Genomic DNA, 25,309 nt, shown 5'->3' with positions numbered 1-25,309 from the left:
TGATCATCTTTGGTCCATCTTTAGACCAGATGCATGATGGTGAGCGTAGTCTTAACACACATATCTGCCCACACCTTTCTCACACAGTGCTGACCAAGCACACTCTAAAGAGCCTGACCAGTACAGCTGGCTTCCATATCATTATGTTATCCCCTGTGCAATATCTCTCACAAACATAGACATAGTGTGTGTGTGTGCACACATGCGAAAGTTTTATGCATGTGGAAAATATTATCACTCTCACTGAATCTGTCGGCGCTGCTGTCTGTCTGGATCCATGTGTCGTCTTTTATGACTCAGCTGGAGGGCCTTGTTAGCGCCTAGTTAGCACCCAGTTAGCGCCCGCTGCTAACCTGCCCCACCTACCTCCCGTTTTTGGGGAACAAGCTCATTTCTAATCTGTACTGTTAGTAGATTGTGGGACAGTAACCTGAGAAGAGAGCAAGCTAGGGACATGAGAGCAGTGCCTGAACTCAGGTCATGGACTATGGACATACACTGCTTGTCGAACATCTCATTCCAAAATCATGGGCATTAATATGGAGTTGGTTCCCCCTTTGCTGCTATAACAGCCTCTTCTGGGAAGGCTTGCCACTAGATGTTGGAACATTGCTGTGGGGACTTGCTTCCATTCAGCCACAAGAGCATTAGTGAGGTTGAGGAATGATGTTGGGTGATTAGGCCTGGCTCGAAGTCGGCGTTCAAATTCATTCCAAAGGTGTTCGATGGGGTTGAGATCAGGGCTCTGTGCAGGCCAGTCAAGTTCTTTGACACTGCTCTGGACAAACCATTCTGTATGGACCTAGTTTTGTGCACGGGGGCATTGTCATGCTGAAACAGGAAAGGGCCTTCTCCAAACTGTTGCCACAAAGTAAGAATCACAGACTCGTCTAGAATGTCATTGTGTGCTGTAGCGAGAACAGAGAACAAGTTTCCACTGCTCCAGAGTCGAATGGCGGCAAGCTTTACACCACTCCAGCCGACGCTTGGTATTGTGCATGGTGATCTTAGACTAGTGTGCGGCTACTTGGCCATGGAGTGGTGTACTTTTGGCCATGTAGTGTATGTGATTGTGTCTCAGTGTAAACAAGGTATGACATGATTGTTCTTTTTTTTAATCCATTTTTGGGCTTAGTTGTGGTCAATTTGCAGTTAAAAAAATTATTATAATTATGTTCTGGCCCCACGACCATCCACCTTGACAAAAATCACCCCACTGATGAATTTAGTTGCCTACCCCTGCCTTAGGGCTTACCTTCCTGTACATCATGCAGTCCTGCAGCTGGGGGAGGTCCAGCAAGGGGTGGTAACAGCCCTCGGGTTGCCAGACAACCTCTCTCCAGTCACAGGTCCGGTTGTCGGCACAGCTGAGGCAAGGAACCACCCAACGACCTGGGTAGAGAAAAAGAGAGGGAAGGAAAGAAGTGAAGAGAGAAGGACAGGCAATCAGACAACCAGAAGTGAATGAAGTGGTTCATTGTTCCTGCTCCAAAAAACACATCTAAATTCATTAATAAACTATTTCCATTAACAAAATCTAGACAGACTTTTCACAACTCTCACACATTGTGAGAGTTATAATTCTTCACAGACACGTCACATTGCTCTCCCTGCTGACATTTATTCTCTGCCCTGCAGGGTAGGATATTGGATTTAATAGCTGAGTTTAACCTCTGACCTTTTGCACTTCAATCAGAGGGCAGAGTGTGTTGGCCGCTTAAATCAGCCTTGTACAGATACACACACAGCAGGGTTTCATATGGACATCTGGGCACGTATGCATAACATTTCAGAGCGATGAGAATTATTTCTAAGTAGAACATTTCTGAGGATCCTGTAGTGAAATATTCTTTCTGACAGTAATTCATAAAGCCTTTCAGCTATGTAGGAAATGTAATCTATAAAAACAATGTGAAGTGATATATTTGATGGGGGACAGACCTGGTACATCCCCAGAGATGCAGGGCCGAGTTGGGGCCTGGGGCTCGCCTGGAGAGAGTGGCCCAGGGAGTGGCTCCAAACCACAGGGCTGATCTGGTTGCACCACCAGGCCACAGTCCTGCGTAGACACAGGGTGAGAGAGAGAGATGAGATTATGAGGAATGGTCCATTGTACTGGGAGGCTGAGAGAACTCCATGTTGAGATGTTGTAGTCTAGTATCCATTCAGTGCTATTGTTGTGGTTTCCATTCAGTGCTATTGTTCTAGTATCCAGTCAGTGCTATCGTTCTAGTATCCATTCATTGCTATTGTTCTAGAATCCATTCAGTGCTATTATTCCAGAATCCATTCAGTGCTATTGTTGTGGTTTCCATTCGGTGCTATTGTTCTAGTATCCATTCAGTGCTATTGTTCTAGTATCCATTCAGTGTTATTGTTCTAGTATCCATTCAGTGCTATTGTTCTAGTATCCATTCAGTGCTATTGTTCTAGTATCCATTCAGTGTTATTGTTCTAGAATCCATTCAGTGCTATTATTCCAGTATCCATTCAGTGCTATTGTTGTGGTTTCCATTCAGTGCTATTGTTCTAGTATCCATTCAGTGCTATCGTTCTAGTATCCATTCAGTGCTATTGTTCTAGTATCCATTCAGTGCTATTGTTGTAGTATCCATTCAGTGCTATTGTTGTAGTATCCATTCAGTGCTATTGTTGTAGTATCCATTCAGTGCTATTGTTCTATTATCCATTCAGTGCTATTGTTCTAGTATCCATTCAGTGCTATTGTTCTAGTATCCATTCAGTGCTATTGTTCTAGTATCCATTCAGTGGTATTGTTCTAGTATCCATTCAGTAGTATTGTTCTAGTATCCATTCAGTGCTATTGTTCTAGTATGCATTCAGTGCTATTGTTCTAGTATCCATATCCATTCTGTGGTATTGTTCTAGTATCCATTCAGTGCTATTGTTCTAGTATCCATGTTGTCACAATGAAACACAGTAACGCAAATGGAAGGTTGGGGTAGATTTATGACCATATTAATTCAACAATTCAACTCATCTGACCATTTATGCAACCATATAGACGATGGAAATCTCCATTGTCAAAGGCTTTCATAGCTGTAGTTGTGTACTGATAGGAATGATCATGTTTTCCTCTCTCTGTTTGAGTTATGGGAGGCAGTTACTGTAAAACCAGTCTCCGACCACTGAGTCATCCATGTCTCAATTTTTATTTTATTTAACCTGTAATTACCAGGTAATGGTAATGACCTTTCTGCCATTACCTCACTCACTGTGTTTCCATCTCTCTTTGGGCCCTCTCTTTTCTCACAATCTTTCACTTCTTTACTCAGCTCATTTCTCTCCATCACTCCCTTCCTTCTCTCTTCCCTTCGGTATTAGAGAGCTTGGCGGTGGGCGCTGTGTCCCTCTCCTTGAGGTTGGTGGTGGTGGGGGTTCAAATGGTTGGAGGTGAGGGGTCAGAGGTCAAACAAACCTAACCAGATGAATGACAGCGGCCGGGAAGCTACGTATCGCAGGGGCCCCCGTGGGAGCCGCCCGACCGTCTGGCCCTGAGTACAGAGACACCGCCAGGCCCCTCCTCTTATATCGGGCTTGCGGCGCGACTGAACCTCACACACACACACAAACATAGATGCCCCCCCCCCACACACACACTTACACACATACACTTCCCCTTTCAAAAGGGCCATGAAGAAACTGAACCTCACACACACACCCACCCACCCAACCTCCCTCTGAGGGTCTTCAGTTCACACGTCCACACCACATTCCCCACGGCTCCGGCGCAGCTCTCAACAAAGTGCCACAAGACAACTTAACAGGGATTTTCTTGTTCGTACCTGTGCACAGTGTACACGCCACAAACACAGAGGCCCTGGGGTCTGAGGGAGCCGCCTGGGGCCACGGCCCAACCGCCGTTATGGAGGAAACGCACCGCGGCCACCTTTCATCCTTCCCTCCATCCCTCTTCTTAAAACGGACCGGAGAGTCTCACTGCCACGTAAAAAAGATCTGTATATACAGTATATATATTTTCTCTGCCCTTACTCAATCTTTTTCCCTCTCTTTCTCTCAACGGATATAGACCAGCATTTATCTGATGTCAAGTTCTCTCCCCCCCTTAAAAATAATTCTCCAACAGGGAGCTTTAATAGCACCCCCCGACACCAGCCCTCAGTGAAAACCCCTGATTCATGGACCATCAATTCTCAGCCAGGCTCCCCAATAGGACTCTCCTAACGTCACATTCGGTTAATAAAGTGCTGAAAAACAAGAGATGGTTTGTGGCCACCGAGGGATTAGAGAGCAGTACTTCAGAGCAGAATGTAGTGTGTGTGTGTGTGTGTGTGTGGGGTGGGGGGGGGTGACTTGGTTATAAGGGTCTGAGTCCAACACTACAATAATCTGCATTGATCAAAGAGCTATGCTAACCAACCTCGATACAAGGGAGTGCTAATCCCCGACACACACACACACACACACACACACACACACACACACACACACACACACACACACACACACACACACACACAGCTAATCCAACCGTGCTCTCCATTAGATCATAGCTGCTTGTCTCTGTGCCAAATGGCCTTGTTAAGACACCACTACCTGCCTTTGTTGGAGCAGACAAAGGCTGGTCAATCTACCGACTCCAATCCTCCAGGACCAAAAGGACCCTACTCATTAGAGAAGCCAGCTTAGTAGGAAGACAAGTAGGGGTTGAGATCGGAACAAAAAGTTAATTGGGGGAAAAAGGAATAACACATAAAATAATAAATATTTGGGGATATAATAAATATTTGGGGAATTATATGTCTCAAAAGGGTATCAAGCTTTTCCTGTCAATGCGTCAACAGTAGGGCAGGAATGCCAGTTGAATCTGGCAAGCAGAGAGGGAGCTCGGATAACGCTCGGCTTGAGAAGTAGTAGCACAAGGGAAACACACCCAGGCATAGGAGTGTACAAACACACACTCCAAAAATCACTCCTCTGAAGATAGGCTCGGTCCAATCCTGAATAAAACAATACAACTGTATAAAACAATAAAGCTATTGGAGATCTCTTTCACCTCAGTCTTCATGCCGGGTCTCCCAGTGGTTGTTGGCTGCTGTTGAGACGACAGGCCAATCCCTAGAAAGACTGCTGAAATACACTGTACGTTCTGACAATAACGCAACAGAGCTCTAGAGTTCCTTCAGGGCAGTTATACTGTAAAGCGCTGGATTCCTCTCCTCAGAGAGTCAATTTTATGGTTATAGGAGAGCTTCTGACTCCCAAAGAACACAGTGGAAATAAAATAAATTAACCAGTAAAAAGTGTTGTAAATATCATCATCGAAATACAATAGAAATACCAGCCTTGAGCAAAATAACTCTTAGACTTTACCGGTTTCATTGATCAGTAAAGATCTTCAGAGTAAATGCAATACAGTATATATAATAACGAGAGAGACATTCCGAGGTAACAATTTATAATCTGCAACGTTATTAAAGTCCGTTTTTAGGTGGTTGACACAACCTGTTGTGACAGCTTGAACAGCCACCTTAAAAGCTGGAGTCCTTCATGGTGAAACCGCCACGTCCGTTTGTGATAATACAACAACAAAAGAAGTTACCACAAAACAACCACCACTGTTTTTCCCCCTCTGACGTCGTCGCACACTGCCATTTCTTTGTACCATGCTGCGCGACGCTCCTCAGTACGTCAACAAAAACAGTGACAACGGGTGTGGGGCGACCTGTGACCCTATTTCTCCCTAATGCAGATTCCATCCGAGGCCCTTTATGCTCATACCCTTATACGGGTTGAAAATGGCAGATTCGGGCACTGATAAGCGCCTAAATTGGAACGCAGTGGCTGTACAGTAACATGCTATAAATGACTTCAGACCTCAGGCTCTGCGCTTCACAGCGCTGTATGGGTTTTGACTGACAGCCATTCTGAACTTGAGCACAGCGCGCGACAAGAGGTTCCCCCCCATCCCTCCTGCTAATTGGGCAACTCTTGCCAAAATGTTGTCGTTTGAGTGAGGGAAATGCTGTAAGTTAAGAGGACTCATTGTATTTTGAAAGACGTTGAGGATTATAATAAATACAGATTTAATGTCATACAAGCAAGCCAAACACCTGTGAGTCCAAATGTGCACTTCACATTTCCATATCATAAAACTAACATTTAACGTGTTTATGACCACTACGAGATGACCTGACGTCATACCCTGGGTTGTTCCGAACAGAATGCACGCATGACAAAATTACGATCTGTTTCTCTGAATTGACCTCTGAAAGCCTCGTCATTTATAATTTAGCTAGTCATATTAGCAACAGAACAAGCTTTCAAATGATGCCCACCAGACCCAGTTTGAAATAAAAAATGGGACGTTTTTAGATTGCGTATACAACAACAGTAATTGTGTGATGGAGAGGATGCAAGGCAGTGTTCCAAACAAAACAACAACAAGTGTGCTTGCTCTAGTTCCTCAAAGGAACGGCTAGGAGAGATAAAAAAAAAGAAGCACCTTATAGTTGAACACTCTTCTTTGAGATAAAAGTGTATTGAAATGACTTAGGAACTGTGCACACATTGAAAAGGTGTGTGTCCACTTGGAGACACCAGTTAGTCCTCTCACTCAAACCCATGTCATTTTTTTGTCTTATGTTGCATCTACCCCACGTTACTGAATGTATCCAGAGTGTTTTCAGATTTCGTTAATCAATACATGTGTCCAAAGTACAGTAAATGTAAACTGCACATACAATCAACAGTGAAATGTTTGGATTCACGCTTGGTGAACTGTTGTGTCCTCAATGTTGGTCTAATCACTTTCCCATAACCTCAAACCTGATCCCTTTCAATTGCTACCATGGTTAGGCATATGCTTTTCATATTTCTCCTGTAAGAAACATTTCAATGTAGGCCTATCCATATAGGCCAATTCCCACGACTGTAAAGGGTTAAAGAGCATTTCATATAATCTGTCATCAATAGGATTTGATCAGATGCTATTAGGTTGTAATCCTATCTGTCACGCTTGGGGCTAAACCCTCGATTTTCCATAGGTCTTTCTGGGCTCCCCACCATATCTCAACAACAGAAGGAAAACACTAAACGGCCACATACACGTAGACAAGTATTCTCTGGCAGACTAATTGTTTTCTTGCCCTAAAAACTGCACAACATCCATTTTTGTCAAATCGTGTGTATTGTATTGGCTTTTGTTATTCGTTTCTTGTGAGAGAGGGGAAAAGAACAAAAGGGTAGAGTATTTTCTGGCTAGAATACTGTTTTCACTTCTACCCGAGTTGAAGTATATACGCCATGCATTTCATAAATGTCGACATGTTAACAAGACTGCTGCCTGCGATCTGAGGAAATGTTATTTTAGTTCTTGTGGGAAAATGACATTTTACTCTCCGGTGTGGGAATGAATGGGAGGAGGGAGTTAGGGAGGACGAATGAAAGAGTGGAATATTCAACCCATTAGAGAATGACACACACACACATCCCTGTAATGCTTACTACTTCCCTAAGCATGCATCTGATCAAACCAGCCTCTCTGATGCACCGTAGCCCTCACAAACCATTGGCTGTCCAATCAAAATGAATCACTGGTCACTATGTAACTGTTGAACACGGACATGGTCTTGAAGACATAAACAACCCTTGTTAGAGTGACATTGATTAGACCATAGGGATAGACCATAAACCATGGAATGGGTTCCCCTTCAGTCATTACATCACCAAGTCATTATTGCAGACAGATACAGTGACCAAGAACCACACCACAGAATGTGGGAGGATGCAGGTTCCACTAGGTTCCCTCCAGGGCCCTGGGTGTTCATGTCTACCACCCTCTGAGCTTCCCAGATGTCTTCTGATCGCACTCCCAGTGGTCCAAGCGGAATAGAGGAATCCTACCGCCAGTCACGCATGGACGATGACTATCAAAGAATTATGGGATGAATATAAACAAGTTTGTCATATCATGTGATTGTAATGACAGGGAAAATTGTTGTGGGACATGGTAGAGAAAAAGCTGGACTACTGAGAAGTTTGTTGTGTGTACACCAGTCTCCAGCCACTCTAAACATCAAAGTAGAGCTTATAAAAATGTCTAGCAATATCCCAAAGGAGATACGGGATATTGCATGAATAGGGCACACACACACACACACACACACACACACACACACACACACACACACACACACACACACACACACACACACACACACACACACACAGCAGTATAACAGTCTTTCAGAATGCATATGGTCAGCCATCAGATAAGAGTTCCTTATTACACACAGAGGAAATGAGAAGAGTTCTGAACTGACAGCTCTAACGCTCAGACCTCTACCCCAGACCACAGAGGAGCTGCCGCAACATGATACACACACACACAAACACACATTTATTACCACACACACATCCTTATCAATCAGTGACCCTCTAACCCACGCACACACACACACACACACACACACACACACACACACACACACACACACACACACACACACACACACACACACACACACACACACACACACACACACACACACACTTCTCCTGCTTTCCTCCTCTCATCAAGGGGCAGAGTGTGTGTGTGTATCATGTTGCGACGGCTCCTCTGGGCCTCAATGGGCTTTTCCTGGTTAATTAAAGGTTCAATAAAAAATACAAGCGAGTAATACCTGTACAATGCGTCACACTGGAACGTATGAACAAACGTATACAACAAAATCATGATAGAAGACATGAAGACCTTTTGGTAGGAAGTCCCATGATGGCACTATGAAGTACATGAGACAGAGTGCCAAGTCAAAAGGGGAAAGAAACCCAGCCAGATCCCTGAGAAAACAATGGTCAGCCAATCTGGAATGTGTCTGCCACACAGCGATATCCACACGGCCAAATGTTCAATCCCTTGCAGCTCACAAGGACTTTCCCAGTCTCTCAGCGCAGCCAGTGTAAGATATGTACACAGATTCCTACAAGTACAATCACAATTGCGCCAGAATGTTGCGGATTTTAATTCATGAAATTTCACGGGGGATTTAAAAAAAAAAACGGTTTCAATTCCATGCATTCTGTTTCTATGGGAAAACAATGACTTCCCCAACTAGGTTATTCATCTATATCCACTCCCAACTCTCAGCCTGAAAGCGCTCTGTTCATGGAGGAACTTTGAACCATCAGAGCCACCATTAGGAGACTTTACTACCAATCACATAATACATATAATGACGGTGTGGTCATTTCAAGTACGTTGTAACCATACAGTCCTTCCTCCACATCCACAACCATGATGTAACCTGGCAACAGAGTGACCTCTGGAAACCACAGGCTGAGCTTACCAGTCCCTATGGCCGTGTAAAGATCATCAGAGCATGAGTAGCTAAAGCTAATATGAGAGTTAGCCGCAAACACAAGCCCGTACTAAGTGAAATGGAGCCATGAGAGCGCTATAGATCCACTGCAGTGAGGACCAGAACTGGAGAACCTGGGAAACATACAACAAGAGTCCAGGCCAGGACTGAGTCATCCCAACCCCAGAGGTTCAACAAGGGTATTAAACTTAAATCTGGTATTGTACTGGTTTTCTGGGACTCAGATCTGGCCAATGGAAGGTTAGACAGTCCAGTTCTTATGGGCAGTCCATTGCGAGCTTTGTTGTTGTTAGGAGCGCGCAGAGAAAGACACAGAGAGACAAAGACGGGAACAGAGAGACATAGAAATCGAGATGGAGAGACAGGAACAAAGGCACAGGGACAAAGACGGAGAGAAAGAGGACTAAAGTGATTGAGAAGTCTTGGTAAGCCCAGAGTCTTAGTGAGCCAGTCAGTCAGTAGTAGACATCCCAAACTCAGAGAACGACGTCGTCATGGCAGGAGAGCCAACGTAACAGTGACTGGTGGAATATTCGGTGGATAATGGTACAGTTATTGCAACATGCACCCATAATTGGCCTGCCGCGACCACAAACGAGAGACGCAGGGGCAGGAATCACTTAAATGGAACCTCTGATTGGGAGCGAGCGTAGAGCTGCATTTACTAGATCATACACCCCCCTTTTCTCTTTTTAATAGAGCCCACTACTCATGCCAGAAGCCGGATAAAGTCCCAACCACATCTGTAAAGGTTTAATAGCAGTAGGATTCTATGTTTTTACCGTTCCAAATCAAGGTTTACAGATCTGCACTTAACAGAGTCGGGAGTGTATATGGGAAATATTTCCTATAAGGTGGAGTTACTACACTGATTGAGTGATGATTAAAAGGTGGAAACAGAGACTTGTGGACAATTGGAGGGAATATGCAGCGGTGTTATTCATATTTGGGTGATCCTCGGTGTGATTGCCAGGGCTATGCCTGCTGCTGAACAGTATTCCACAGTCCACACCGTCACATTGGACATGCTTGACATTACCATAGCAACGTGTAAAAGCAAAAGAGCAATGTTTACGCTTTGGTGAGAGGGAGGCTTTTCTTGGCACACGCAGGGCCTAAACACTCCATCACTGTCTAAGACCTCAAATATTCCTTTATAAGCAAATGTTCTGAAATGTGTGCTGTTCTTTTTTGTGACAGTAAATAGTATTTTGCAATATTTATTGATTTGTGTACATGCTAGATATTGGAGCTTGTGTATGTTCATAGTAACGAGAGCTACAGGTTTTGGCTAGTCAAAGTGAGACAATTCATTCGTAAGTTGTTGACTGGTTAAATTAGGTTGTCACGGGCTCCATTTTCATTGGGATAGAACACACACAGAAACAAATGCACACATTTCCTATAACCGATTTATGACATGGTTTATTGGGCCTTTGGAGGAACCGCCGAACCCCGCGCCTGCTGGACTCGGCTCCGGGGGGAAGGGGGTGGGGGGCAAGGAGGAGAACAGTGGGTTCTGGCAGCGGAACGCCCACACATCCACCCTCTGATCAGTACACAACAGTACACAACTCATTACCAGTTTACAATACCACCCAGAAACATAATGAGGAAACAGACACATACAGGAACATATGCAGAGGTGGGGCGGCAAGTAGCCTAGTGGTTAGAGGGTTGGACTAGTAACCGAAAGGTTGCAAGATCGAATCCCCGAGCTGACACGGTACAAATCTGTCGTTCTGCCCCTGAACAAGGCAGGTAACCCACTGTTCCCAGGCCGTCATTGAAAATAAGAATTTGTTCTTAACTGCCTAGCCTAGTTAAATAAAGATAAAAATATGCAGAGGTGTGTGTGCTCAGTGCGAATGAGAGAGAGTGAGAGAGGCAGACAGAATCCGAGAGAAACAAGGGGGAGTCAGACGGAGAGAAAGAAAAAGAGTGAGATGGATGCTGAACAAGAGGCTAAGGGAAGAGGGTATGTGAGAGTTATGTCAGCTAATGTACAAGCGACCTCTAGTACTACTGTATAATCAAACATCAAACTGCAAGGCCAAACCAAACACATAGCACAGCTGAAAAACCCATCCTGTGATAGCCTACTCTCTCTCTGTGTGTATGCCCACATTTGTGTGCGAACATACATGCATGTTAATACACTTGTTAATATGCCTTAAAACTCAAGAGTGTTTTCCCATGTGATACTGTGCCTTAAACTGTACAAGTCACTCTCCCTGCCAACATAATCCACACATCTTAACATTATGGTTTCCCTCCACTATGAGCTGGCCTCACTTCTCCTCAGACGTCATTCCCATTTCCCCGTGCCAGGAACACTGCCAGGGACACCACCGGGAATAACAGCGATCCAGGAGTGACGCCATTAAGCCTAACTGCTCCTTCATGACCAGAGATCTGTCATGTCCTCATGACAACCATCCTCATTTAACTGTGTAATAGCAAGGAGGCCCATGCATTGATCCAGAGGGGAAACAGGGGAAAGAGAAATAGTGAGAGAGTGATGGAGCGAGAGAAAGAGCGTGAGAGGAACAGAGGGGTGAGAGAAGAGGGAAGACAGAGGGTTGTGTTTGTTCCTGGAGGATGACGTTAGGAAAGTTCCGGTTTCGGGAATCCTGTGGTTGTCAGGTAAGCGATATTCCCAAGTCAGGATATTCCCTCATAGACAGGTGCTGTGAGAGTTGGAGGAGCGGGAAATTAAGTCAGGACTGTGGAAATTGCCAAGTTTACATAAGTCTTGCTCTCTGGACCTCCATGTGCCCAGAGTGAGTGAGTGAGAGTGAGTGAGTGAGTGAGTGAGTGAGTGAGTGAGTGAGTGAGTGAGTGAGTGAGTGAGTGAGGTGAGTGAGTGAGTGAGTGAGTGAGTGAGTGAGTGAGTGAGTGAGTGAGTGAGTGAGTGAGTGAGTGAGTGAGTGAGTGAGTGAGTGAGTGAGTGAGTGAGTGAGTGAGTGAGTGAGTGAGTGAGTGAGTGAGTGAGTGAGTGAGTGAGTGAGTGAGTGAGTGAGTGAGTGAGTGAGTGAGTGAGTGAGTGAGTGAGTGAGTGAGTGAGTGAGTGAGGAGTGAGTGAGTGAGTGAGTGAGTGAGTGAGTGAGTGAGTGAGTGAGTGAGTGAGTGAGTGAGTGAGTGAGTGAGTGAGTGAGTGAGTGAGTGAGTGAGTGAGTGAGTGAGTGAGTGAGTGAGTGAGTGAGTGAGTGAGTGAGTGTGTGTGTGTGTGTGTGTGTGGTGTGTGTGTGTGTGTGTGTGTGTGTGTGCGCGCGCGCGCGCGTGTGTGTGTGTGTGGTAGTAGGTACAGTACCAGTCAAAGGTTTGGACACACCTACTCATTACAGGGTTTTTCTTTATTTATATATTTTCTACATTGTAGAATAATAGTGAACTCATCAAAACTATGAAATAACACATGGAATAATGTAGTAACCAAAAAAGTAAACTATATTTTATATTTGAGATTCTTCAAAGTATTCACCCTTTGCCTTGATGACAGCTTGGCATTCTCTCAACCAGCTTCATGAGGTAGTCACCTGGAATGCATTTCAATTAACAGGTGTGCCTTCTTAAAAGTTCATTCGTGGAATTTCTTTCCTTCTTATTGTGTTTGAGCCAATCAGTTGTGTTGTGACAAGGTGGGGGAGTATACAGAAGATAGCCTGATTTGGTAAAAGACCAAGTCCATATTATGGAAAGAACAACTCAAATAAGCAAAGAGAAACGGAAGTCCGTTACTTTTAGACATGAAGGTCAGTCAATCCGTAAAATTTCAAGAACTTCTCATGATTCTCATGGTTCTCATAAGGACTGCCACAGCTTCAGAGTTCAAGTAACAGACACATCTCAACATCAACTTTTCAGAGGAGACCGTGTGAATCAGGCCATCGTGGTCGAATTTCTGCAAAGAAACCACTACTAAACGACACAAATAAGAAAAGGGGACTTGCTTGGGCCAAGATACACGCGCAATGGACATTAGACCGATGGAAATCTGTCGTTTGGTCTGATGAGTCCACATTTGAGATGTTTGATTCCAACCGCTGCGTCTTTGTGAGATGCAGAGTAGGTGAACGGATGATCACTGCATGTGTGGTTCCCACGTGAAGCATGGAGGAGGAGGTGTGATGGTGCTTTGCTGGTGACATTGTCTGTGATTTATTTAGCATTCAAGGCACACTTAACCAGCATGGCTACCACAGCATTCTGCAGTGATAACGCCATAAGATCTGGTTTGTGCTTAGTGGGACTATAATTTGTTTTTGAACAGGACAATGACCCAACACACCTCCATGCTGTGTAAGGGCTATTTGACCAAGAAGGAGTGATGGAGTGCTGCATCAGATGTCCTGGCCTCTACAATCACCTGACAGTTTGGGATGAGTTGGACCACAGAGTGAAGGAAAAGCAGCTCAGCATATGTGGGAACTCCTTCAAGACTGTTGGAAAAGCATGCCAGGTGAAGCTGGTTGAGAGAATGCCAAGAGTGTGCAAAGCTGTCATCAAGGCAAAGGGTACAACATAGAAAATATTAAAAATAAAGAAAAACCCTTCAATGAGTAGGTGTGTCCAAACTTTTGACTGGTACTGTACCTCTAGTTGCTTCAATCTCTTTCTGTATATCATCCCCTCTCTGTGCAGACTGTTAGGTTAGAGCAGCTATAGGGAATTATGAGAGGATGACCGCGGGTGTTAACCCCTTGCCCTGAATCACAGACCCCTAAATCATCCCACCCAGACTGGCCCTGTCAACGGCAAGGAAACACAGCCCTGACACGCACACACGCATGCACACAGAGAGAGAGGGAGAAGATAGAAACACAAGTGGTAGAGACAGAGAAGAGAGGAGGGTTTCAACATACACAGTGTAACAAGGGTCGGGAGGGGGGGGGGGGGGGGGTCTTCTAACCCGACAAAGTTATTTCCCCCCTAAAAGATAAAAGCACCAAACCATTTAATGAATGTTTCTTAGAATGTCTATCACCCCTCATCGTCTCTGACTGATCAAACCAGATCAAACACAACAGCAGCGATTATTTTTATTGGACTGAGGGGGACCAACAGGAGTTTTAATGAGAAGACCCGTCTCCCCCTCTTCACTCCATCTCCCCCCTCCCTCCCTCCGCTCCAGTATGATAACACGGGAGCGGAGGGAGGGAGCATGAAGTCAGCCATTGTCGGAGAGAAGTGGCACACTCCTGGGCTGAGCGAGGAAGGAGCGGGGTGGAAGGGGGGGGGGGGGGGGGGGGGGTAACAGAGCCAGCTTCTGTGGATCAGCTCTGGGACTGGGCCTCGGTGGAATTCACAGCTGCAGCACTTCAAAGAGCCAGACTCCCACCAAGCCCCCCGTTGACAACAACACCAGGAAATAAATGGTTAGTTTCCCTCTACGAGACGGGATAAGAATAGGTGTGGAGACCAGGTTTGGGAAACTGGGACAGAGCCGCGATCTTGCCTGTGTTGATGGAATGGGAAGTGGAGGAGATGTAGGGAGGGTTGAATGAGACGGTAATGGAATAAACTGAACATGTGTCCAGCCATAACAGTGGACATAAAGATTTAAATCTGTGTGTGGAAGGTTAGTCCTCCTTCTGTAGTAACAGAACGTGCTCCTGGTTGGACTTTCTCACAGGTGAGTGTACCAGTCCTCATAAGTGAGCCATGGCTGGGTATAGCACACCAGCTTTGTGAAGTCAATACAGACGGAGGATAGGATACGAGACAAGGAAGCTACTCCAGACTATTGGGATCCACCCTCAGTCAGTTTCCCATTCCCACCTGTGGCTATCAACATAGCTAGATAACCAAGCAGCATCAGACAGCCAGACAGCCTGCTGATATGAACACTGAAGCCCTGAGCCTTCACATGATAGCACTTCAAAAGCCCCACATGCGGCATCAATGGAGGCCCTGTTCTAGGGCCCAATTCTCCTGCCCCCCATGTAGGATGAGTGGACAATATCTCCCTCATTTGCTCTCTCTCTGACCCATGGAGGAAGAGAGTGAACGACTAGAATTTTAGCGGAAGAGGGGAGCAGATGAGATAGTAGTTGTTAGCAGAGCGTGGTTGTCAGTGACATGGAAAGGGAAAGGGGGATACCTAGTCCTTTGTACAACTGAATGCAATCAACTGAAATGTGTCTTCCGCATTTAACCCAACCACTGAATCAGAGAGGTGCGGGGGGGGGGGGGGGGGCTACCTTAATCGACAGTGGGGAACAGTGGGTTAACTACCTTCCTCATGGGCAGAACGACAGATTTTTACCTTGTTAGCTCGAGGATTCGATCCAGCAACCTTTCGGTTACTGGCCAACGCTCTAATGCATGGCAGATTGATGGACAGGGCAGGTTGCAGAGCAGAGAGACTTGTGTCGGAGGTCAACGAAAACTCCATCACCTCAGAGAAAGTGTGAAATATAAGGCACATCAAAACAGCACACAACAGGACAAGACAAAGTACAACATTGCACAAAGCAGAGAACCACATATTGAACTTTCAGAGTTGCACACACGTTGACCACCCCTCAGTTGAAACACTATTTTGAACAGCGTATGTGCTGTGCAACTCTGAGTGGCGCATTGGAGGGTTACATCAGCTGAAGAGAATGAGCAACCACATCTGAAATATCCCTTAGTAAGAACATAATACTATGGATTTCCTTTCCTATGGGTGGAACACATAAATGTGGGGACTTGTGGTACGGAGAGGGAGTTTATACTGGGTTTGCCCTGGGGTCACACTGCTAACGACTACACCAGACGCTCTCAGCAATTAGCCCTCGTTAGCACTCATTATTCCCAAAATACGACATAAGGCTTCGTCCAATGCAATTTAAATCAAGGTTTTGTACATTTGACACTAAATACATTCCATCACCGTCCTCATGATATGCCCTCTTTAAATCATCTATTTTATAAGAGCAAAATCAGGAGCCAAACCCCTCCTCAATATGGTGGACATATCGCAGAATCCTGAAGGCCCTTTTCTCACTGCTGTGCCTCAGCTGGTCTAATTGACAGGTGATGCGTTCAGGTCACTTTGATATGGAAAGTCCCTGGATGGGGGAGTGATGGTGATGTTAGAGAGAGTGGGGCCAGGGGGACTGGGAGAGAATGAGGGAAATGGGAATGTGCTCTGGCATCAAAATAATTCCTCTCCTCTGCCACTCTCCTCTCTGATCCCTTAATGGTTTCCACAGCATGGCTCACATGGGGGGGGGGGGACTGTTTGCCTGATTTGTGAATGTATGTCTGAGCATGAATGTGTGTGTGTCTGTGTGTGTGCATCTGAGCGTGTGTGTGGTGAAGCACAGAGCTGTGAGAGCACGCTCGTGGTTTGTAGAGACTCCAGTCTCTGGGAGTTTCTCACACTGACTTCAGAACAGAAGGAAAGCATTAAGCCTCTAGCGTTGTTATACCCCAGACCACCCGGACTGGCCCAAGTCTTCCTATCTATACTCTGCCACAATCTCACACAGTGTGTGTGTGTGTGTGTGTGTGTGTGTGTGTGTGTGTGTGTGTGTGTGTGTGTGTGTGTGTGTGTGTGTGTGTGTGTGTGTGTGTGTGTGTGTGTGTGTGTGTGTGTGTGTGTGTGTGTGTGTGTGCGTGTGCGTGCGTGTAGGTGACAATTCGATTCTTTCACTTCTAAAATGGCAATTCAATTCATTATCGCTAAGTCAAGCAGATCAGGATCAGGAGGAGCAATGAAAAGTTGTGTTTCAGATCAAACTTTGAAAAACAATTTGCTGTGCTAGACAGGCCCTGCAATTTGGTTATGTCTGCCTGTCACATTCATGCACCAAGAATGCCCATCAAATGCTGTGGAAATATAATTATTTCAGACTGTACATCAAGGGGGGGGGGGGGTATCGCTTGCCAAAGTCCCTCTGGCATAGCATGAGCTTGTAGCAGCCTTTTGGTACAGGGAACCAAGAGCAGAAGTATGTCGAGTTGTGAGTGAGTGAGTGAGTGAGTGAGTGAGTGAGTGAGTGAGTGAGTGAGTGAGTGAGTGAGTGAGTGAGTGAGTGAGTGAGTGAGTGAGTGAAAGCTGAGTTACTAGCCGTATTTGTTCATATGGTGAGGCAAATCAAATCCTCATAACACAGATAGACAGAGGTCTTAAGTCACACAGACAGATCAAACGGTCTGCCCAGGCAGGATGCTGAGAAGACTCCATCACATGAGGATGAGAGGAGTGGAGGGATGAAGAGAGGGGATACAGGGAGGAAGGGGTTCTAGGAGCCTCTGAACCTCTATCCAAATGGGGTGTCCTACAGGACAGAGAGAGGGAACTTACTGTAGCTCACCTTCCATTCATATACAGTCACCTCCTAAATTATTGGCACCCTTGATAAATATATATATTTTTAAAATGGCACACATGTTGACCTACATCATTCATCCTCCTTTTACCCCAGTGCAAGATGATACAGCTGGGTGTAGGAGTATGATGGGTTTGGGTCACAAGGTTGGATGTGTGTCAGCAGCATTCCATTCGTCCATACAACCGGTCCCAAATCAGCCTCAAGCACATCTGATAGTAACCATTCCTGACTGGTGGCTGATGGATGAGATAGAGGAATAGGATGGTGGTTGGGATTCCCTTTAGGCTCTGAGTCAAAACAGATTACATTAATTACAATGATGATGATTAATTAAAACCTCTACAGGATCGGTGGATCCCCCACGGGACGGTTGAGCTAACGTAGGCTAATACGATTAGCATGAGGTTGTAAGTAACAAGTAAATTTCCCAGGACATGGACATATCTGATACTGGCAGAAAGCTTAAATTCTTGTTAATCTAACTGCAATGTCCAATTTACAGTAGCCATTACAGTGAAAGAATACCATGCTATTGTTTGAGAAGAGTGCACAGTTAGGAACTTTAAAAATGATTAATAAACCAATTAGGCACATTTGGGCAGTCTTGACACAAAATTTTGAACATAAATGCAATGGTCCATTGGATCAGTCTAAAACATTGCACATGCACTGTTGCCATCTAGTGGACAAAATCTAAATTGCAGCTGGGCTGGAATAATACATTATGGCCTTTCTCTTACATTTCAAATATGATGGTAAAAAAAACACACAAATAAACACGTGATTTTTTCTTTGTATTATCTTTTACCAGATCTAATGAGTTATATTCTCCTACACTCATTTCACATTTCCACAAACTTCATTAAAAAGTGGTTTTTAATATATCTAATGTGGATATTACAGTCACCTCCAAAATGATTGGCACTCTTGATAAAGATGAGCAAAAAAACGATGTATTAAATGAATAATACAAATACTGAGCAATATTGAATGCTAAAAAAAACACTTTGGAAAATAGTATATTATTTTCGACTAATCCAATTGCTCAGAGTAAGATATTTTGTTTAAAAAGAAATAAAATAAAACAGATTCTCAAAACAAATTCCTAAAGATTGTTAGAAATAAAAGAAAACAAAATCTGCAATAACATTGACATTTTTTTAAATTAATCTCAGTTTAAGGAACTGTATTGTGGCCTTCCATGGCTTCCTGTTTCACTGGGGTATAAAAATGATGTAACACGCAAATAAAATCCAGTTGTCATCCATCCCCATAAATCAGGGTACAAAAATAGCTATTTATTTACTTACCACTATTAGGACAATAATGAATATTTTTAAAACCACTGGAACAGTGGCAAACTACCCTGGTAAATGAAGTGTATCTTGTCCCCATGCACAGTGAGGAAGACTTGGTTGCTCGCATCTTGGGGTCACCAAGTATCCAAATCCACAATTAGACTTGAGTTTGCTAAATGGAATTGGCACTTGGATTGGAACCAGGTGCTATGGTCAGATGAGAAGAAAATAGAGGTCTTTGCCCACAGAAACCAATGGTGATGCATAGCAGAAAATAGCCTCATACCTCCTGTAAAATATGGTGGTGGATCTTTGATGTTATGGGGATATTTTGCTTCCACTGGCCCCTGGGGCCCCTGTTAAGGTCAATAGCATCATGAACTCTACCAAGTACCAGGTCATTTTTGCAAAGAACCTGGTTGCCTCTGCCAGGAGGCTGAAACTTGGCCGTAAGTGGATCTTCCAGCAAGACCATGACCCCAAGCACACATCAAAATCCACAAAGAAATGCTTAATTAACCACAAAATCAAATATTTACAATTGCCATCTCAGTGTCCAGACTTGAACTCCATTGAAAGTCTGTGGTTTGAATTGACGAGGGCAGTCCATACGCGCAGACCGAAGAATATCAAGGGTCCAAGAGGAATGGTCCAAGATCCTTCCCAATGTGTTTCATAAACATTTTAGAAAAGGTTTCAGTGCAGTTATCCTCACAAGGGGAGGGTGCATAAAACATTGAAAACAGGGGTGCCAATAATTTTCTTTTTTAGAAGACAAAAATATGATTTGCTAAAAAAACATTCAAAATAGCTCAGTATTTGTATTATTATTTTATACATAGTCTTTTGTATCAATGGTGCCAATAATTTCAGAGGTGACTGTAATATCCACATTAGATATAATAATAATCATCATCATAATTAATGTAACCTTTTTTGACTTTGCCTAAAGGGAATCACAACCACCATCCTAGTCTATTTGATCCACCAGGAGTGGTTACTCTCAGACGTGCTAGAGGCCGAGTTTGGATTGGGTGTATGGGCGAATGGAATGCTCTTGGCGCACACGCACACACACACACACACACACACACACACACACACACACACACACACACACACACACACACACACACACAACCCTGTGACTCCAACCCATCATACGCCTACACACAGCAGTATCACCTTGCACTGAGATGAAAGGACGAAGGGTGTGTGTCTATTCCTCCACAAGACGTTCCTAAGACGAGTAAAACACCTGTAACCCCCCACCCGCCCACCGAAGGGGTCACCAGCTGTGTGGGTGAGTGCATGTGTGTTTAAGTGAGTGTACCAGCTGTGGTGGGGTATGGTCAATGAGTTAGAATGAGGTACAGTGGACAATGTAGGGCGGTTCAGACAGTGTGTTTTCCCAGACCCAGACACCTTGTAGTGACCCTGAGGAGGCATAGGGAGGACAACCGTAGCAACACTCCCAACACCAAGGACACAAAGTTGGCATCCCAGCCACACACACAATTGCAAAGGGATAAATTCTAAACTTTATCAAATGTACAGTGATAGAATTCAGAACAGGGCCGTTCTTACAGTATTATCAGTATCCTCCCTGTACACCAAGTCAGAACTGTAAAATAAATAAAGGGGGCATATAAGCAGACAATGAAAGCTCTTACAATATTAAATTATGACATTTTTATAAAACAGGCTATAGACTAAATGTGCACCAGCAAGTCAGAACAGTAGGCTAAGTTATGAGGGGAAAAGGGAGCAAATTGTTAGAGTTAGGCACATGGGCTACTAACAGCTTACTACACAACATACACTAAACTCAGTAAAAAAATAAATGTCCCTTTTTCAGGACCCTGTCTTTCAAAGATCATTTGTAAAAGTCCAAATAACTTCACAGATCTTCATTGTAAAGGGTTTAAATACTGTTTCCCATGCTTGTTCAATGAACCATAATTAATGAACATGCACCTGTGGAACGGTCGTTAAGACACTAAGCTTACAGACGGTAGGCAATTACAGTTATGAAAACTTAGGACACTAAAGAGGCCTTTCTACTGACTTTGAAAAACTCCAAAAGAAAGGAGCCCGGGGTCCCTGCTCATCTGTGTGAACGTGCCTTAGGCATGCTGCAAGGAGCCATGAGGACTGCAGATATGGCCAGGGCAATAAATTGCAATGTCTGTACTGTGAGACGCCTAAGGCAGCGCTACAGGGAGACAGGACGGACAGCTGATCGTCCTCGCTGTGGCAGACCATGTGTAACATCACCTGCACAGGATCGGTACATCCGAACATCACACCTGGGGGACAGGTACAGGATGGCAACAACAACTGCCCGAGTTTCACCAGAAATGCACAATCCCTCCATCAGTGCTCAGACTGTCTGCAATAGGCTGAGAGAGGCTGGACTGAGGGTTTGTAGGCCTGTTGAAGGCAGGTCCTCACCAGACATCACTGGCAACAACGTTGCCTATGGGCACAAACCCACCTTCGCTGGACCAGACAGGACTGACAAAAAGTGCTCTTCACTGATAAGTCACAGTTTTGTGCCCATTTGTCGGAGTAGCGTTTATCGTCGAAGGAATGAGCATTACACCGAGGCCTGTACTCTGTGAGCGGGATCGATTGGAGGTGGAGGGTCTGTCATGGTCTGGGGCAGTGTGTCACAGCATCATCGGACTGAGCTTGGTGTCATTGCAGGCAATCTCAATGTTGTGTGTTACAGGGAAGACATCCTCCTCCCTCATGTGACACCCTTCCTGCAGGCTCATCCTGACATGACCCTCTAGCATGACAATGCCACCAGCCATACTGCTGGTTCTGTGCATGTTTTCCTGCAAGACAGGAATGTTAGTGTTCTGACATGGCCAGCGAAGAGCCCGGATCTCAATCCCATTGAGTACGTCTGGGACCTGTTGGATCGGAGGGTGAGGGCTAGAGCCATTCCCCCCAGAATTTTCCGGGAACTTGCAGGTGCCTTGGTGGAAAGAGTGGGGTAACATCTCACAGCAAGAACTGGCCAATCCGGTGCAGTCCATGAGGAGGAGATGCACTGCAGTACTCAACGCAGCTGGTGGCCACACCCAATACTGACTGTTACTTCTGATTTGACCCCCCTTTGTTTAGGGACACATTATTCAATTTCTGTTAGTCACATGTCTGTGGAATTTGTTCAGTTTATGTCTCAGTTGTTGAATCTTGTTATGTTCATACAAATATTTACACATGTTAAGTTTGCTGAAAATAAACGCAGTTGACAGTGAGGACGTTTCTTTTTCTGCTGAGTTTATAATCCAGTGTGATAGCAAATAGCACCAGGAAATCATTGGTGGCTGTGCTGTGTGAACAATTTGTCAAGGATTCAGTCTGTTTTTCCTCTTTTCTCTCGTTCGCTTCTGACTAAAAACAGGACCACATGTTCTATGGGAGAGGATGGTTTATGCCTGCTGGGATGTGAGGACCGCTTGGTGACCACAATAACCATTTGGGAGACAGTCAGCTCTTCCCAATGGACCGTAATAACCACAGCCCTCACACTACAAGCAGGGGCTGTTATGAGTTGTGTGTGTGTGTGTGTGTGTGTGTGTGTGTGTGTGTGTGTGTGTGTGTGTGTGTGTGTGTGTGTGTGTGTGTGTGTGTGTGTGTGTGTGTGTGTGTGTGTGTGTGTGTGTGTGTGTGTGTGTGTGTGTGTGTGTGTGTGTGTGTGTGTGTGTATTTATATAGTATGTGTGTGTCCATATGAGGCTCAGAAGTGGTTTCCCGTGTGTGTAGGGTGTGCATGCATGTTTGAAGATTCATAGGGAAGAGTGGAGTAAATTGAGCCAAAGGGGTAAGTTGAGCCACCCTTGTTTCTAGGAAACCATACACAAAATGTATAATTTGACCAAATATTTAGGAAGAGGGCATCATTTCATGGAGTCTGAAGAAAAAAAAACACACATGGAAAAAGAGGTAAGCAAGTTAGGTCCAAAGAAAACAGATTTCCACCAAGTCAAATGAATTTATTGTGTTAGAAGTTCCATGACACTTGTATTTAAACCGAAGTAGATCATTTATAGATTTCCCTATACATCAGTTGGGGTCTCTATAAGCTTCAATATGAGGTCCTAAACCTAGCATGAAAGTGCATCCTTTTAGCTGTGTGGGCTAATATAGTCCAAATGTTTGCCTTGGGGTAAGTTGAGCCAATGACCATGGGGTCAGTTGAGCTAATGGTTGAGCCAATGGCAAGTTGAGCAAATGTAAGTATTTTCCTCCCAGGCGTAATGGTAGGCATTATCACTGGGATGAGGTAACACCAGGGCCTGGCCTGTTAAGTGTTGTTTTTTTTAAGTACAAAGTATTTGTTAGGTGTGTCAAAAGATGCTTAAAATGATTTAAAGACAAAGTGATTGTGATGAATTGTGTTTGGGAAATAAAGATAGACATGGTTTTAAAAATGTAGTGGTAATATTTAATTCAGTACAGAAATGTATAGGAGGCTTAATTTACCCCATAAGTTGTGCCAAGAGACCACATGTCGGGACAAGCTATGTTTTCAAAACTGTAATGTTTACCTGAATTCGGATTATTTCCAGGGATACACAACATCCTAAAATCTATGTAGATATCATTGTTAGTAAGAATACTATATTTCCCTTGATGGAGTGATACTGAATATAAATAATTGACTTAACTTACCCCACTGTCCCCAACTGTTTCTATCACTGTAATGTCCAGAAATGCTCCTCCTCTTAACGGCTCAAATCCCTGCATTGATTGGTCAGCTAAGTGTCCTCTCCATCAACCCTCCATCAACCCTGCCCCGCCCCGGGACACTGCCCCATCGCCACCCTCATGAGGGAGGGACAGAGCGTCCTGGACCACATCCCAAACCAAACTCTTACTGGGGTGTGAAAGCTCAAATATAGCCCATGACACAGGAACTCATGGGAACATCAGACCCTCTCAATCCCTTTAAGGCCCCCGCCGACCTGGCTCCTCCACATTCCAACGGTAATCTGGAAAATACCGGCTTCGAAATATCAACCAACTGTATCTCGACACTGCTGCTGCTCCACTGCCTCTCGACGCCATTCGCGGCCGTAACCGACACTAAACTTTACACAGACCCACCGCGAAGGCTCCCTCGGCGAAACCCAACCGACATGATAAATGCTGTAGAAACGAAGGAACCGCACTGTTCCTTCTCGACCGAATGAATTGATTTTCCTTTGTTTACATGCTATGAAACTTGTGTTGGATGCCAGACCAACATTGCTCATAGAAGGAAACACTTCCCATGCTCTGGGAATTGAAATCATGGCTCTGTAAAAGTCAATAGTGCGTCTCATTTGAATATGGTAAGAGATTAGGGAAATTGTATTTTGTGTTCCTCTGACGTGGTCCTCCAGTAAAGTCAGTGAACCCCATACAGGAAGTCACTCTTAGTTAACTTGATGGGGAACGTGAAGTCCCACTAACCTTACATTTTTACCTTGTTTTACTCATAATGGAGAAAAAAACACATGTTAAAGTGCTGATCTAGGATCAGGTGCCTCCTATCCATATACAGTTATTCATGATAATCTAAAACTAAACACTGATCCCCTATCAGCACTCCTACTCTTGAGACCTTGTGAATACAGGCCCAGGTCTCTGACAGTGCTTGTCCATCTGTGAGTGTATGGTAGTGAGTTACAAGCGTGTAGAAACACCCTGCCCGCACCACGTACCTGCACGAAGCCACACATCACATGCTCCCCAAACATGGGCAGGCTGGGACGGCTCTCACGGTACATGTGCAAAGTGTATATTGTCATGACAACGGGCTCGGGCTCTGTGGTGAGCGACTCGTCCGTCACTAGGATGTTGATTATGCTGTTACCCAGGCCGACCGGGTAGTTTGCTGTTCTGTAGAAAAACAGAGGCAGAGCTTCTCAGAAACAAGGTCCAGAGAGGTCCAGGGAGATGAAACACACATAAGCACAAGCACGCACACACACACACAAACACACACACACACACACACACAGGATGTTGAGAGAGAGGGCAGGTTATAGAATCATTCCTAAATGTCACTTTAGCGCTGTATGTGTGTGGCCGTCTTACGTGTGTGTGTCTGTCTGTCTGTCAGAGGTCAATCCTCTGACCCCAGTGCTACTGAGTCTAATGGGTGCTAATCAGGGATTGGCTGCTGAGATCAAAGCTACGGACATAAGAAACAGAGTTCTACAATCACACAGAGTAAAACTCAGAATGACATGGAAACATGCCCTGACCAAAACACTGGACTGAAAACACACATTCCCAGAATTCAGATGTTATAACTTAC

The 25,309-nt window shown here is 44.8% G+C and overlaps 1 protein-coding gene across 1 annotated transcript in view; it reads right to left on the bottom strand.

Annotated features, from left to right (window-relative positions):
• Positions 1-25,309, bottom strand: part of cped1 (cadherin-like and PC-esterase domain containing 1) — a 74,244-nt gene that overhangs the window by 6,104 nt on the left and 42,831 nt on the right. The window contains exons 14-16 of the mRNA XM_020491038.2: positions 24,711-24,888; positions 1,942-2,059; positions 1,256-1,392 (exon numbers count right to left, since the gene is read on the bottom strand). Of these exons, the coding sequence (XP_020346627.1) occupies positions 1,256-1,392; positions 1,942-2,059; positions 24,711-24,888 (433 nt within the window). The remainder of the gene's footprint in view (positions 1-1,255; positions 1,393-1,941; positions 2,060-24,710; positions 24,889-25,309) is intronic.

Source organism: Oncorhynchus kisutch, linkage group LG9 (assembly GCF_002021735.2).
Source record: "Oncorhynchus kisutch isolate 150728-3 linkage group LG9, Okis_V2, whole genome shotgun sequence".
NCBI lineage: Eukaryota > Metazoa > Chordata > Actinopteri > Salmoniformes > Salmonidae > Oncorhynchus > Oncorhynchus kisutch.
Note: the sequence above shows the minus strand (reverse complement) of the source record. Positions and strands in the feature narration are given on the sequence as shown.